At 40.0% G+C, this 12,626-nt stretch overlaps 1 protein-coding gene across 1 annotated transcript in view; it reads right to left on the reverse strand.

The window, feature by feature from the left end:
- The window catches only part of CACUL1 (CDK2 associated cullin domain 1), a 46,855-nt gene that overhangs the window by 27,921 nt on the left and 6,308 nt on the right, over nt 1-12,626 (reverse strand). Inside the window, exon 3 of the mRNA XM_068688957.1 lies at nt 8,249-8,351. Coding sequence (XP_068545058.1) covers nt 8,249-8,351 — 103 coding nt within the window. The remainder of the gene's footprint in view (nt 1-8,248; nt 8,352-12,626) is intronic.

Below are 12,626 nucleotides of genomic sequence, written 5' to 3' on the forward strand. Positions count from 1 at the left end.
GCCATCCTCATCCCTCCAGAGGCAGGGGATGAGCAGCCAGAGCTTCTGCTCAGGGCCCTGCACGCACCCCAGGACAAAGTGCTGCCTGCTTACAAGCTGCCTCCTCTTCTCTTGCACTGTTTTTCCTTTCCTACAGCACTGGGCAAGAAAGGATGAAAAATGCAGCAGCAACCCAAACCTTGCGAGAAAACAAGCTGAAAGATTTTTCTCAAGCTCAAGCATCTGCGGTGCGAGGAGTGCTCCAGGCTGGCTGCATCTTATGGGAACTTCCAGCTCTTAGCTTTTAGAAGCAGATTTTTCAACCTTTGCACGGGCGTTCAAGCAGGGGCCCCAATAACATAGTTAAGAGTTCACACTGACTTTTTGCTCCATTAAGTGCTCTCAAGCCATGAAACATTTTTCCTTCGTATTAGCTTCTTTAGCTTCCCTGCTTAACATGCTTGATGAACATGTGGGTAATTTTCACAGCAAACGCAGATACAGAGCAGACATTTCAGAAAGGAAAGCAAAACTGGCAAAGGAATAAAGAATGTTATTCCATGTGTCGTTGCCAAAGGTTGTATCTGGTTATTCCTCATTTTGATCATCAGTTTTTAATCTTTTTGCAGATGCAGTTCTCAGGGGCGGCCAAACAAATTTTAGTTGAAAATTCCAACAACGCACAGCAGCGAGCTCCAGGTTCTCCTTTTCATATGTAATTACATATACAATTTGTTGCAAATCACATGCAGTGAAATCTGCATTTCTAAGTAACGTGTATGCTTGCTTCCCTCCTTTCTAACCTCAACTTTAAATATGGTTATACTCTCTGATTTGTAACGACTCGGTATACAACTTAGGAGATTAAAGAAAAAAGAAAGTTCTGTTTCAAAGAACACATCAAACAAAAGGAGACAATAGCCTGACACAGGGTGCTGCTCTTCTCACACCGAGTTTGCACTCTTCGTTTTAAAGAAAAAGACTGGAGTTGTCTGGACAGTAAAGCATTTAGTCGCATGTGCAGCCTTTATCCTGCAGAACGCATCCAGCTTGCAGTTCCTTTTTACAGGGGACATTAAGGTTCGATAACTTTTCCTCCACAGAAACCTGTTTGCTCACTTCACAAAGCCTGTGTCACATTGAGAGAGCAGTTTTAAGAGAGGAAAAACAAATTCACACCCAACCACCTTCTGGGAACAACCTCAAGCCTTCAGAGAATACCTGAAGTTGTTGACTTGCTGGCTCCCTCCACCCTACAGGCGAGCAGAAAACAGCTGCTCTGGGTGAAGACGAGGGAGTGGGAGAGAAGTCCTAAAGCCCCAGGGGAAGCACTCACTAGCATCAGGCAAAATGCTCAGGCTTAGTCTTAACCTGTGGAAAGCAGTCAGGACCTTAACGTATCTCACACTGGCAGAGCAGTTATCAGAGAGCTTTATTTTTATGATATTGTTTTGTGGCAACCCTCACAACCCCGCAGTGAAGGCACTAGCAAGAAGGCCCTGACTGCTCCATTCTCCTTGTGCCCAAAGCAAGAGCTTGACCATCAAACACTCCTCAATTATTGTTTGATATGTAAACTTAAGGAGGAAAAAAATAACACAGGCCAAAGAGAGCTCAGTAGCAGTGCTTTCACAGGTCATCTGTGAATTTCTGTACTCCGCATGGGGAAAACAAACATCTCGCTGTTTTCTGTTCATTAGGGTGTTATTGTACGGCTCCAAACCGCCAGCCTGATCTCAATTGCTTGTTTCACCAGCAGAACTTCCTCCACATACTTACATTCACATTATTAAGACAATAACTAGAGTGGGACTAGCTTTATATAAACTACATTAATTTTACAAACAACCAGGAGTGCGTGGCACCAAGCTGAACGTTTGCTGTCACAAGTAAATAGATGTTGCTAAGATTATTCCATTAAATTGGCACCACTAGAGTAGACATGCATCTAAAATCTGTATACATTCTGCCATAGCCATTATTAAAAATAAAAAGAAAGAAAGAAATAAAAAAGAAAAAAAAAAAAAGAGAAAAACTGATTATACTAAGGTTTATTATTTTTTATTTATTTATTTTTTAACTCTGGGTCTTATTAGTCCAGAAACAACAACACATCCATTCGGCTACTTTAATTACAGATGGGGGGGAAAGTTAAGGAAGACATTGACTCCTTACAACCCCCCAGAAAATATTAAGTCTTTAAAAAAACAATCCTATTGTACCTGAGGGACATATGAAAGCAGCTCTTCAAACAGAAAAAGACAAATGTGCTGCTAGTCTTGAAAAGAAGAAGAACCTTCGTTCCTCCACACCCCACTCTGAATCCCATCAATCTGGCAATTCAGTCCCTCTGTCAAGAGCCTCTGTATGGGGAAACAGCTTAAATCCTCTCCTACAATTGCTCTCATCTAACACTCACAGGGTTAAGAACAGTTTTCTAGTAGCAACCATTTAACGTGCCTGTTCACAGAAGCAGCAAAAGCATGGTTGGACTTCTCAATTTGTGGTGGGGCTGCATTTGTTTAACATCTTCAGCTTGCTTTTGAGCCTAGCAGAAAATGCTATGGCTGCAGTGAAATGCTGATGTTAAGGACATCATTTACACATCTCCTTGCACATCACAGTCGACACCTCAGCATTAAGAGACATGAGAATTAACAAAAAAAAAAAAAAAAGACATTTGAGAAAGGATGACACAAGATGTAGATGTCTTCAAAGAAAACAAGCATTAAGAGACCTGGTACACAACGTTACCCTTGCCCTGTCTGAAATCTACCATCTAGTCATTTCAATGAACTTGTGTATACATGAAAAACATGGTTTTTGTTTTTGTTTTCCAATTTGAATATCACACTTTGACAGAACATATGAAAGAACAAACATCAGAAGAGAAGCTGCTGGCTCAAGACAACTCAGAAATGGCTCACAAGAGAGAAACGATGACAACAGGTCTTTGTTTGAGAACACAAAGCTAATCTGTTTATGAACACTCATCTGGCACGATCAGCAATATACTTGGTAAAGCTTGCATTCTTACACTGAATGGGCAGCTCCATTTTCCTGGGAACACACTCACTGCCAAAAAGCCAGCACACACGCTGCAGAATCTCTCCCACGCCTGCCAAGTGAAAAGGGAGAACAGCTCTAACTACACAAACTAACTTGTTCTTCATGTAAGAGGTCTGCGTCTTTTAAGGCAGCTTTTGTTCTTCCTCAGTAAAGTATCGTTTATTTACTTTGTCCCGTGGACAAGATATGCGATCCCCAGGTCTGTGTCACTAGACAAACGTGCTATCGAAACTTCTTATGAAAAACAGGTATCAAGCCAAAGTACAATTCATTCAAAGACTGTGTCATCCTTTTCAAGTCTGCCCTCGAGCTCTACAGCATCATTAAAGACTCCTAATTGTCTTAGAGCATGATCCTTCAAAGGTACACGCCATTTCCATTTCCATTCAATACGTCTGGGAAACAAAACTACATGATACCGAAGCACTGTAAAAACTGTTTAGTCCTAAGAAATCTGCAGAACCTTCTCCATCCAGTAAATCCATACACATTCGCTTGTGCTGCATTTGCTTACACCCTTCTGCAACTACACCAGGGTCTGCTGCCCTTGGTTTAGTGGGACAAGAAAGCAAGAGCAACTGCAGGGATCTCAGCCTTTTTGAAAAGCTGCAGGCAAGGATGCTTTCCTTAGGTTAGTTTGCTTGGAACAATGGGATTGCTGCTGGCAACTCTGGCAACATGGTGATCCCTACCTCTGTCTCAAGTCAACAGCCTTCTTTCTGTTATCTACATCAAGATGCACGCATTTCTACCACATCTGGCTTTGGATAAAAAAGTTCAGCTACCATTCATTTGATCTGATTCAATTGGGTGTGATCGCAGCATTAAAAGCTTGTTTCACAGATGGTTAAGCAATGTTCCTTGGAAAAACTGATGGATGGATGCCCATGGCACTAGAATGGTATTTTTCTCCCTTGGAAATAGTATAGACCAGATAATTGGCCAGTTTGAGTTTCCTCTTTTAAAAATGTACTGTAGAGTAGCCAGCTGTACACTTGATGCTAAAGAACTTCAAGAAGCAGTAATAGTTATCATACCTAGTAAGAAAACAGTCAGAAAATGCAAGTTTTCACCTCCGTTTTTCCCCATCTATTTATGCTCTTTTCCTATAGGCAGGACATAGTGGTGGCAGATTTGTTTCCTACAGAGTGCTCAAGAAACTACTATGAGTAAAGCAAAACATATCTGCAGAACTCTTTGGGGTAAATTACATTAAGGTATAAATATGAAGAAGTGCTGTGAGGTACCGAACACTGCCCACAGTTCAGTTTCACCACTCACTCAAGGCTCTGCTTGGCTGCATTTTATAGCACCTGACTACACAGTAAGGCTCACAAGGTAAACATGACAAGCCACTTGAAGCTTCACGCTTTACTCCTGTAATCAGGAAAAATATTGAAAGTTACACAACTGTTTCTAAAGAAACGAACAAAGAAGTTCAGAACCTAATCTGAAGTTCAGAAGCTGGCCTCTGACAGCCTCACTGTGTTTATCAGATTAGTAACCGTCAGATTAATGTTTCACTTATTAACTTCGCCGAACATAGGAATTACAGTTGGTGAACTGAACTGTTTCTGGTCAGGATTTAAAATCAATAGATCCCTTTTTCTCTTTTACTTTGACATAAAAGCCATGCATAATGTGACAGAATTGTTTTTCAGCTCTCAGTCATTTCCTAAAGGAATTATTGATATTTCTAACTAAAACAAAAATACTTAACTACGCTTGCACAAAAAAAGTACTTTTATCATGGGCCAACCATGGGTCAATTCTTAAAATAGTTCCCAGTGTCATTTGATGAAGAGATACGTGATGGACACTGTAATTAGATTTAAATGACTATCAGAGCACAGGAGAATATGTTTAGGCCAAGCACTCGTCATTAATGCAAATACAGTTTTACTGTTTTAAAAAAACAAATGCATTTAGTTTGAAAGTATGTCTGTGTATCCACCCTATCTCATACCTCTGAATGACTCAGCACTTACCCACGAAAACAGCTGCCATTATTTTAAACCACAACATAATGGGCTATGTCCATTACCAATAAAATGTTTCCAAATAAAGCACCTTGAAAAAAAATCATCAATATGCGGACAGGCGTCATAAGCCTCAAGACAACAGGAAATATGTTCGTTTGTGTGTTCTACAGCCAACCAATTTTTCTTTTTCCTCCTAAACACAAATAGTCAAAAATTCTGACCAACTCAGGGGTTAGGGAAACTTCGTTCTCTTAATTACTGGAAGCTTCATGTGGCAACACATCCTTACTCATGCAGAGAAACTGGTCAGACATCCACTGCAGGAAAGGAAGGCAATCCTCGCTCAGATATGGTCTCTCCATGAAGCAGCCTGAAGAGGGATCATTTCCTTGTGTAGCCAGGAGGGAGCTGGAAACGTCCTGAGATACAGGAGGCCCCGTCTCAAAGGGCTGCTGATACAACACCTGGTAATTCATCTCATTTAAACGCACCTCCCGGCAGGTAATGCTCACTGCTTTTCACCCAATGCCTCACACGCAGAGCATTCATCAGCACACTCACATTTTCATAATGCCTCCCCCAGCACAGCTAATTAATTTCTCGGGCTGAAAACCCAGGGGGCAGACCTTGGGGAGTGCTCAGGGAGTGCAGTCACCACGAGCAAAGTCAGCAGGGGATGGATGACCAGGGGACACCCAGCCCAACCTCACCCATTGCCACCCATCTGCTTTCAGCCAGAGGCAGGCTCACCAGGCAAGCTGAGAGCGAAGCACATAGGAAGGAGAAGAGAAAAAAAAAAGGAACTTCTGCAGTGAATGCCACAAAGAAAGAGGATAAACTCCAGCACAGCAAGAAACAAGCAAGAGCAAGTCTGACCAGTGCACTTGGATGCTTCACAATTTGGTACCTGACAGTTTTACTGCTTTTGCTGCTGCTGAGTTGTTCTTGTAGGAAACAGCTTGCTCTGGCATGTTGGTTACACAGATATTCTGCAATCCACCTGCCATAAAACTGTTGCATTTCTATGCAAATAAGTTGTTTGGCTTATCCAAAATCACTTTGCATTTGCCTGCCATTTCAGTTTACATGGCATCTGCTTTCTGACATAAAATCAATATTCCGGTATCAGGCTACTTGTGCCTCTCTGCATGCAAAAATATTTATGCATCTTGCATTAAGTTGCACATTGACAACTACACAGAACTCCACAATTTGGTTAAATATTGTTGGCAGGTGGAGTGAGTTTCTCAGAGTTAGCAAACCACCACTTATTGCACATTAAGAAGATTCACACTATGTATGTATTTATTGCTTGCCCGTGTGAACTAGAAACTTCCACAGGACCAACATTTACAAGATAAATTTTTTGTTGGTGGTGGTTGGGTAAAGACCTAGCACCATGTTTCATCATTAAACCCAATAAAGGAACTAACCATCACCAAAACCTATTAAGATCATAGAGATAAGAATATTAAAATACAATGCAGTAATTTCTTAAGAGACAATTTGACAGTCTCTAGTCAAAACAGCTTCTTTATGGAACAGATTTTAAGGCACACAAGTTTTTCTTCCAGCAGCTCAAAAAAGCTGGATTTACCATCCAAAAACAAAGTCACTCAAAGATGATATCGCGCCATATGACAGCAGTCTTGCCACCCGCCATAAGGCGTGTCTAACCTACATAAGAAACCTTTTGCAAGACGAAGATTGCATTCAATAGTTGTCTCAAGTATTCTTCTAACAACAGATGTTCAGAAGACAACCTTGGTTTTAGGCAGAAAAAGTTAATGCATGTATATAGCGACCTTTAAACCCAGCTGCTCAGTTAGTTTCAGAACTTAAGAAAAATCAATCAAGGACTACCACCCAGAAAAGAATTTGAGGTATTCCCAAATTCAAAGCAAAGTAGCATACCACACTACTATGGGATGTATCATAAGCACTAGCCCAACCCATACAACTGCAATGATTCCTCATTCTCACAATCAGAGAAAAAATGTACAGGCTGCACCAGTTCAGCAGGACCAAGGGAAGACTTTATTCTAAATATATTATGTCTGCTTTAGCAGATTTTTTACAGAACAGAGGAGAATGCCATTGTGTGAGAAATGAGAAATAGTAAAACAGAAAAGAAGCAGCAAAGAATCTAGCTCAAGATGACCTATATATTTCCTAGTCAAAGACTGTCCCAAATACCATATCCATCAAGTTTAGGTTGTTGCTTTGCTGGCTTTTTATTATTTTTATAAGGAAAGCAACAGAGGGAGTAGAGTGACAAGGGAGAAGAACATCAGAATGATCACAGGGATGTGTATTTTGACAGACACACATGTTTAGACAGAAGTACCTGCTGCAGTTAACGGCAGTAAGACTGCTTTTGACTGACTGAAATTAGCTCTCAGTTATTAGAAGCACTAAAGAAGCTGCCGTAGTTTAGGGTTCCTACTCATTTGACGCATCTATTTGACTCAACACAAGTCAGTACAGAACTCAAACACCAGTTTTGAAAGTGACAAAGCTGTAAGGAAATAAAACAGTGTTGTTGCTAGAGTGATAACAATGTCAAGAATGTGTCTGGAAATTCTAGTCCCAAGGTAATTTTCAACAAGGAACATACATGAAAACAAACATGGATGCACAAATAAGATGTAGAGAGGATAGGGATATACAAGTTCTCTTAGGACTGCTGTAAACCACTGACATCTACAGATAGGCAAGAAAAATGCAGAATAAATTGTAGCACACGATTTTCATATGCAGTTATTCATAACTGGTATTTCACAATTCATATTAAATTCACTTTAACTTCTTCCTTTAGATTTTCATTTCTGTGCTGCTTTTGAGACACAAAGGCCACAGTTTATATAGATTAGCACAGCAATGGCAGACATCAATGTCACATGCTCGGATCATGTTTGACTGAAGTATTTACATACTAGATTACACAATAGATTTCCCATTCTCCAGTCTTTAATTCTCCATGATATTAAATGCTAGGCATTGCTCTCCATCCACACGGAGCATCTCTCTAAGGCTAAGCCATGCTATACAACCAGACCTAGCAGTTGCTATTCTGTCAGGCAGTGAATTAAGTAGTCCTCAATTTAGTAAACTAGTATAAATTAGTCTTAATGGCAATCCCCTCCATAGGCCATCTACATGCTGCAATATAGTCACAGATCCCAGGAAAGATAGAATTAGATTGTGCAGCTTCTTACCTGCAGCTCCTTTGAGACTCTCTCTAAGTGGTTAGTTATCTTTTTTATTAGGTCACTATACATCTGTTCCGAATGCTGCTGGCATACACACTTATACACACAACTGCAGAAACAAATATAGGAACAAACGATGAACTCACAACAGTTTGCAATGAGGGATAACAGACTTCAAAATATTTTGTTCAAGTCTCAACTTAGAGGCTAACAGGTTTAACTGAATGATTGCTGAACTTTTTAATACAGCCCTAAGCTTGGAATGAGCTCCAGCAGACTCTTCGGTCTTGCCTGAAGGCCCCAGTGTCCATCGCCACTTGCCCCCACCCAACTTGGCTTTAACTTACAATGAATTCTCTCAAGAGTGTACTTCTGAACAGGCACGGTAACTCTGTCAACAGCACACTCCTAGTCCTGGCTTTTCTCCCCCCACAAATAATAATGTGAATAAAGTCCCCAGAAAACTAAGCAGTTTTAAGGATTATCATACATATACGTCCTAGGGCAAAACCCCTGTTAAAAGATGGACACCACTGGCAGGCAGTCAGAGATGTTGTACTGAAATCATACTAGTGCTTTAAACAGAAGCAGCAAAAAGTCCTAAAAATAAAGACCTATGCAGGTTATTCCATCTATTATGACTTAAATCCTAAATTAAATATACATATATATATATATATTTCATAATAAACAAAGACGCAGAGAAAGAGCAACAAAACTTTCATTCTGCATTCCATGAAGGCTTGGCTGTATTAACACTGTTGTTCTTCAGTGCCACTTTTGCTTTATTAGAACATTTAATTGTTTTCATACTGCAATAGCAGCATATCTGCACTGAGTCCACGTACTGAAAGCACATTTACAGCAGTTGCCAAACTGTTTGTATATCTTTATACACACATATAACGGTGTGCATATCCATACGTGCAGGTATGGATATACACATGAACACACACACACTATTTTCAGCCCCAAGTTACGTTACAGTATTCATCTCCAGGGCATTAGCAGCACCAAGCAGCTTTATTTTATTTCAGTGCTTTCATTCTTTTAAGTCAGCACTTTGAAAGCTAGCTGCCAAAAATCAAGAGGCAAAGGGAGACTTCACCTGATATCTTGGGCAAGCCAGACCTTCTCTCCCCTCCCTACTGCGGCAGCAAGCAGTTTAGCCCAGAGACTGCTCTTAGAACATGCACAGACCAACTCATTTCCAGCCAGGTCCAGATCCCAGACTTTAATACTTTATACTTATAGTAGTACCTAAAGGCTAAAGACATGGTACAGCAGCATCACGTCCCTCTATGGGAATAATTACATTCCAATTCCCTACAGAGCAGGTGTTACAAAGGAAAATGAACTGAAAAATAAAAATGAAAATAAAAAAGGGATTAAAACAACTAAGGGCTACTGTAATTTTGTAATGCAAGGGAGAGGTTAGGTACCAGCTCCAAGACTTCAAGGGCCTATCCAACATTCTCATTCAGTAACTGCCACTGTGAGTCTTCTGGAAGGTTTTACAAGCAGATTATCCTTAACAGATTGAACATTCCTTTACCTTTCAGAAGTTTTTATTTAATACCTTTGACAACTTCAAAGGCACCAAAATTACTTTATTCATCCTTATGCAAAGTCTTTTCATTTGGCAAGCCACACCACTTCTTAGAAAACACACCCTGCACCATCCCACCTATTATATTGGGAAAATAAATGTGTATCTGTAGTTTAATGTTATTTAAATAATAGTAGAAGAAGTCCTGTTTCTTTCACATGAAGTCTATCAATGGCAGATCCTATTTTGGAACAAGCTAGTAACAGCATAAACATGAATTTAATTTTGATCAAAGAAAGAAACACAGGTAAGGAAAGCCAGAAAGACTTTTGTGATCTCTTGTAAACCACCCAGCATGTCAACAACAAATGACCTTCAGCTTGCTCAATAACTAGCCAGTGCATAGCCACTTCCCCAAGTTAACAGCTTCATTTATAACTCTGCAACTAAACTGAATTTTAGGGTGCATCTGCTTATCGTTACATGCGCTATCACTACACTTACTTCAGCAAGGCATTCTTGTAGCCAAACACTAGATTTCATATGTACATGCAGGGCATTTGTGCTTTTTTATCTCAACACTTCTATTTAGAGGTTACTTCCCCATTTTCAGATCCTGTTTTCAGTTCCTGATTGCAGGCTGACTCTGTGATTCATCCTTGCCCTGCTATTACCCCAAAAGAAGTCACCAGCTTGTCAGTCTTTTAACATAACCAAGCATCTTATCAAAGAGGGAAGACTCAAGCAGGACATTAGGAGATCAACGTTTAATGAGAGGTATGGAGATTTGAGACTTGCAAGTTGTCTTGAACAACACTGATCTAACTGCATTACCTTAGGAAAGGGCTGACAAAATAAAACTTAACTGCTCACATTTCCCTTATCTCAGTTTCCATTACAACTTTCCGTCAATATTAAACCTTTTCGATAGGAAGCAACTATACTCAGAGATGAAAACAGTCAAAAATCACACTTTGATAACTTATGTGTAAGCTGATCCACGGTAAGTATCTGTATACACACCTTAAAAGTTCTCTCCCAACTTTCACTGCTGTGGAGTAGACACCTACAGTTACCACCTATCACAAACACACTAGCTAGTGTGTCTACTAATGCATTTCAAGTTTGCGTTATAGAAACCTTGATTCCTTTATTCAGCACAAAGATGATCAAAAAGGCCACTGTATTCAGCTCAATTTCACTGTAAAAAAAATTGCAGATATGTAGCTGTTTGAACCACTTGAGATAAAAAACAGCCTATTTTTCAGAGTAAAGAACTAGCCTACAGAAACAGACGATCTAAATCCTAAGTCTGATACATATTTTCTATAATACTCCAAGCAAGCATCATCAATAAATTCAATGAAAAGGAACTCTTTTTCTTCCATCTTCAATCTAGCTTGTCTAGACTGTAAGTCAAGCAAAAGGACACTCTAAAATTAAGTAAATAAATCTCTCAGCTGGAAGAGGCTGTGTCAGAGTAGCTACACCCACAGACATAATTTCAAAAGAAAACTTTAGAACTGACACGCTAGCTTTATGAGTAACACTAAATTATAACCTATTGTTTTGATAATAGTAAAAATTAATGCAATAGACATCTATGCATTACCACAGTACTGCATTAAGTGTCACCCTGACGTATAAGGGTTAAATAGGAGGAACTTAAAACCTATTACTCCTTTAATATGTGTTTTTTTTTTTTTAAAAGCACACCTACTCTTAATTACAGACAAGTATTATTAGATGTTAACTGTTTTTAATGCCTGTTTGCACATAGCCGATTTCAAGCTGGGGAGAGGATTTTCATTGCTTACACTCAAGCTGCAAAACGCATCTCAAACCAAACTGACCGCCCTTATTTGCTATACAGACGCTGATGTCTAAGTCCCGACAACCGCAGTTCCAAAAGTCTGAAAAGAATAATTTTACTGAAGTTTTTAATTGGAGATAAGAGGGAAGACCGAACACCTGCCAGTCTTGTATCTGGCTCCCTAACCCAAACAAGAGACAAAGTGGCTACGAGCAAGAGGGCAGAAGACAGTAGAACTGAAAGGCTCCAGAACTGCCTGCCTTATTCCTTAGGGTGCAACACTAGACTACTAGTTGTGCTGCTGGCAAGGGTCAGTAAACACAGCAGCAGCTCCCCACTTTCTATCCTGTTCACCTACAGCCTGGATACATGTCACCTACAAAACAAAAATACCTGTTTCTGTCGCTCTCATAAGAAACTGTCAGGTCTCAAAAGCATTTAGTATCTTTGTCTAGAGCGCTAGCATGGCTTTGAAGCACATCCCCCTGCCATTCCCAACTGTGCACTAGCTCAGTCTGCAGGGCAGTTCTGGTGAATGAATAGATTCCTTTCAAAGCAAAGTAAAGCAAAGCTCCATGCCAGGCACAATCAAGTGTTCTCCAGGCAGGAAAGCAGATGTAAGGCACTGAACTGCATGCCAGTCCTTCATACAGCTCTACCACACATGCATGCAGCAGGATGGTTGGTCAGAGGGGAATCAGACCCAATCTACTGATTCAAAGCACACAAATGACAATTGATACAGAAATATCAGTTGCTTCATCTTACTCCCCCGCTTCTACTGCACCAAGCTGAATCCTACTGAATGTTTCAAAAGTTGTTTTGTCATGTCAAGTCAAACACCTATCATGCCATTCTCTTCTTCCCCTCTGAGGAAAGGGATGTTGAAACTTCAATGCATTTCTTAATATATGATGCTAAGCAGCTGTGGTAGAGCTTACTTTAATGTTAACATTTTACACATTTTCTTCTTTAGCATTTATTCCTATTAACATGGGATATCAAGGTATTTATTTGTTACC

The sequence above is a fragment of the Anas acuta genome, chromosome 7 (assembly GCF_963932015.1).
Source record: "Anas acuta chromosome 7, bAnaAcu1.1, whole genome shotgun sequence".
NCBI lineage: Eukaryota > Metazoa > Chordata > Aves > Anseriformes > Anatidae > Anas > Anas acuta.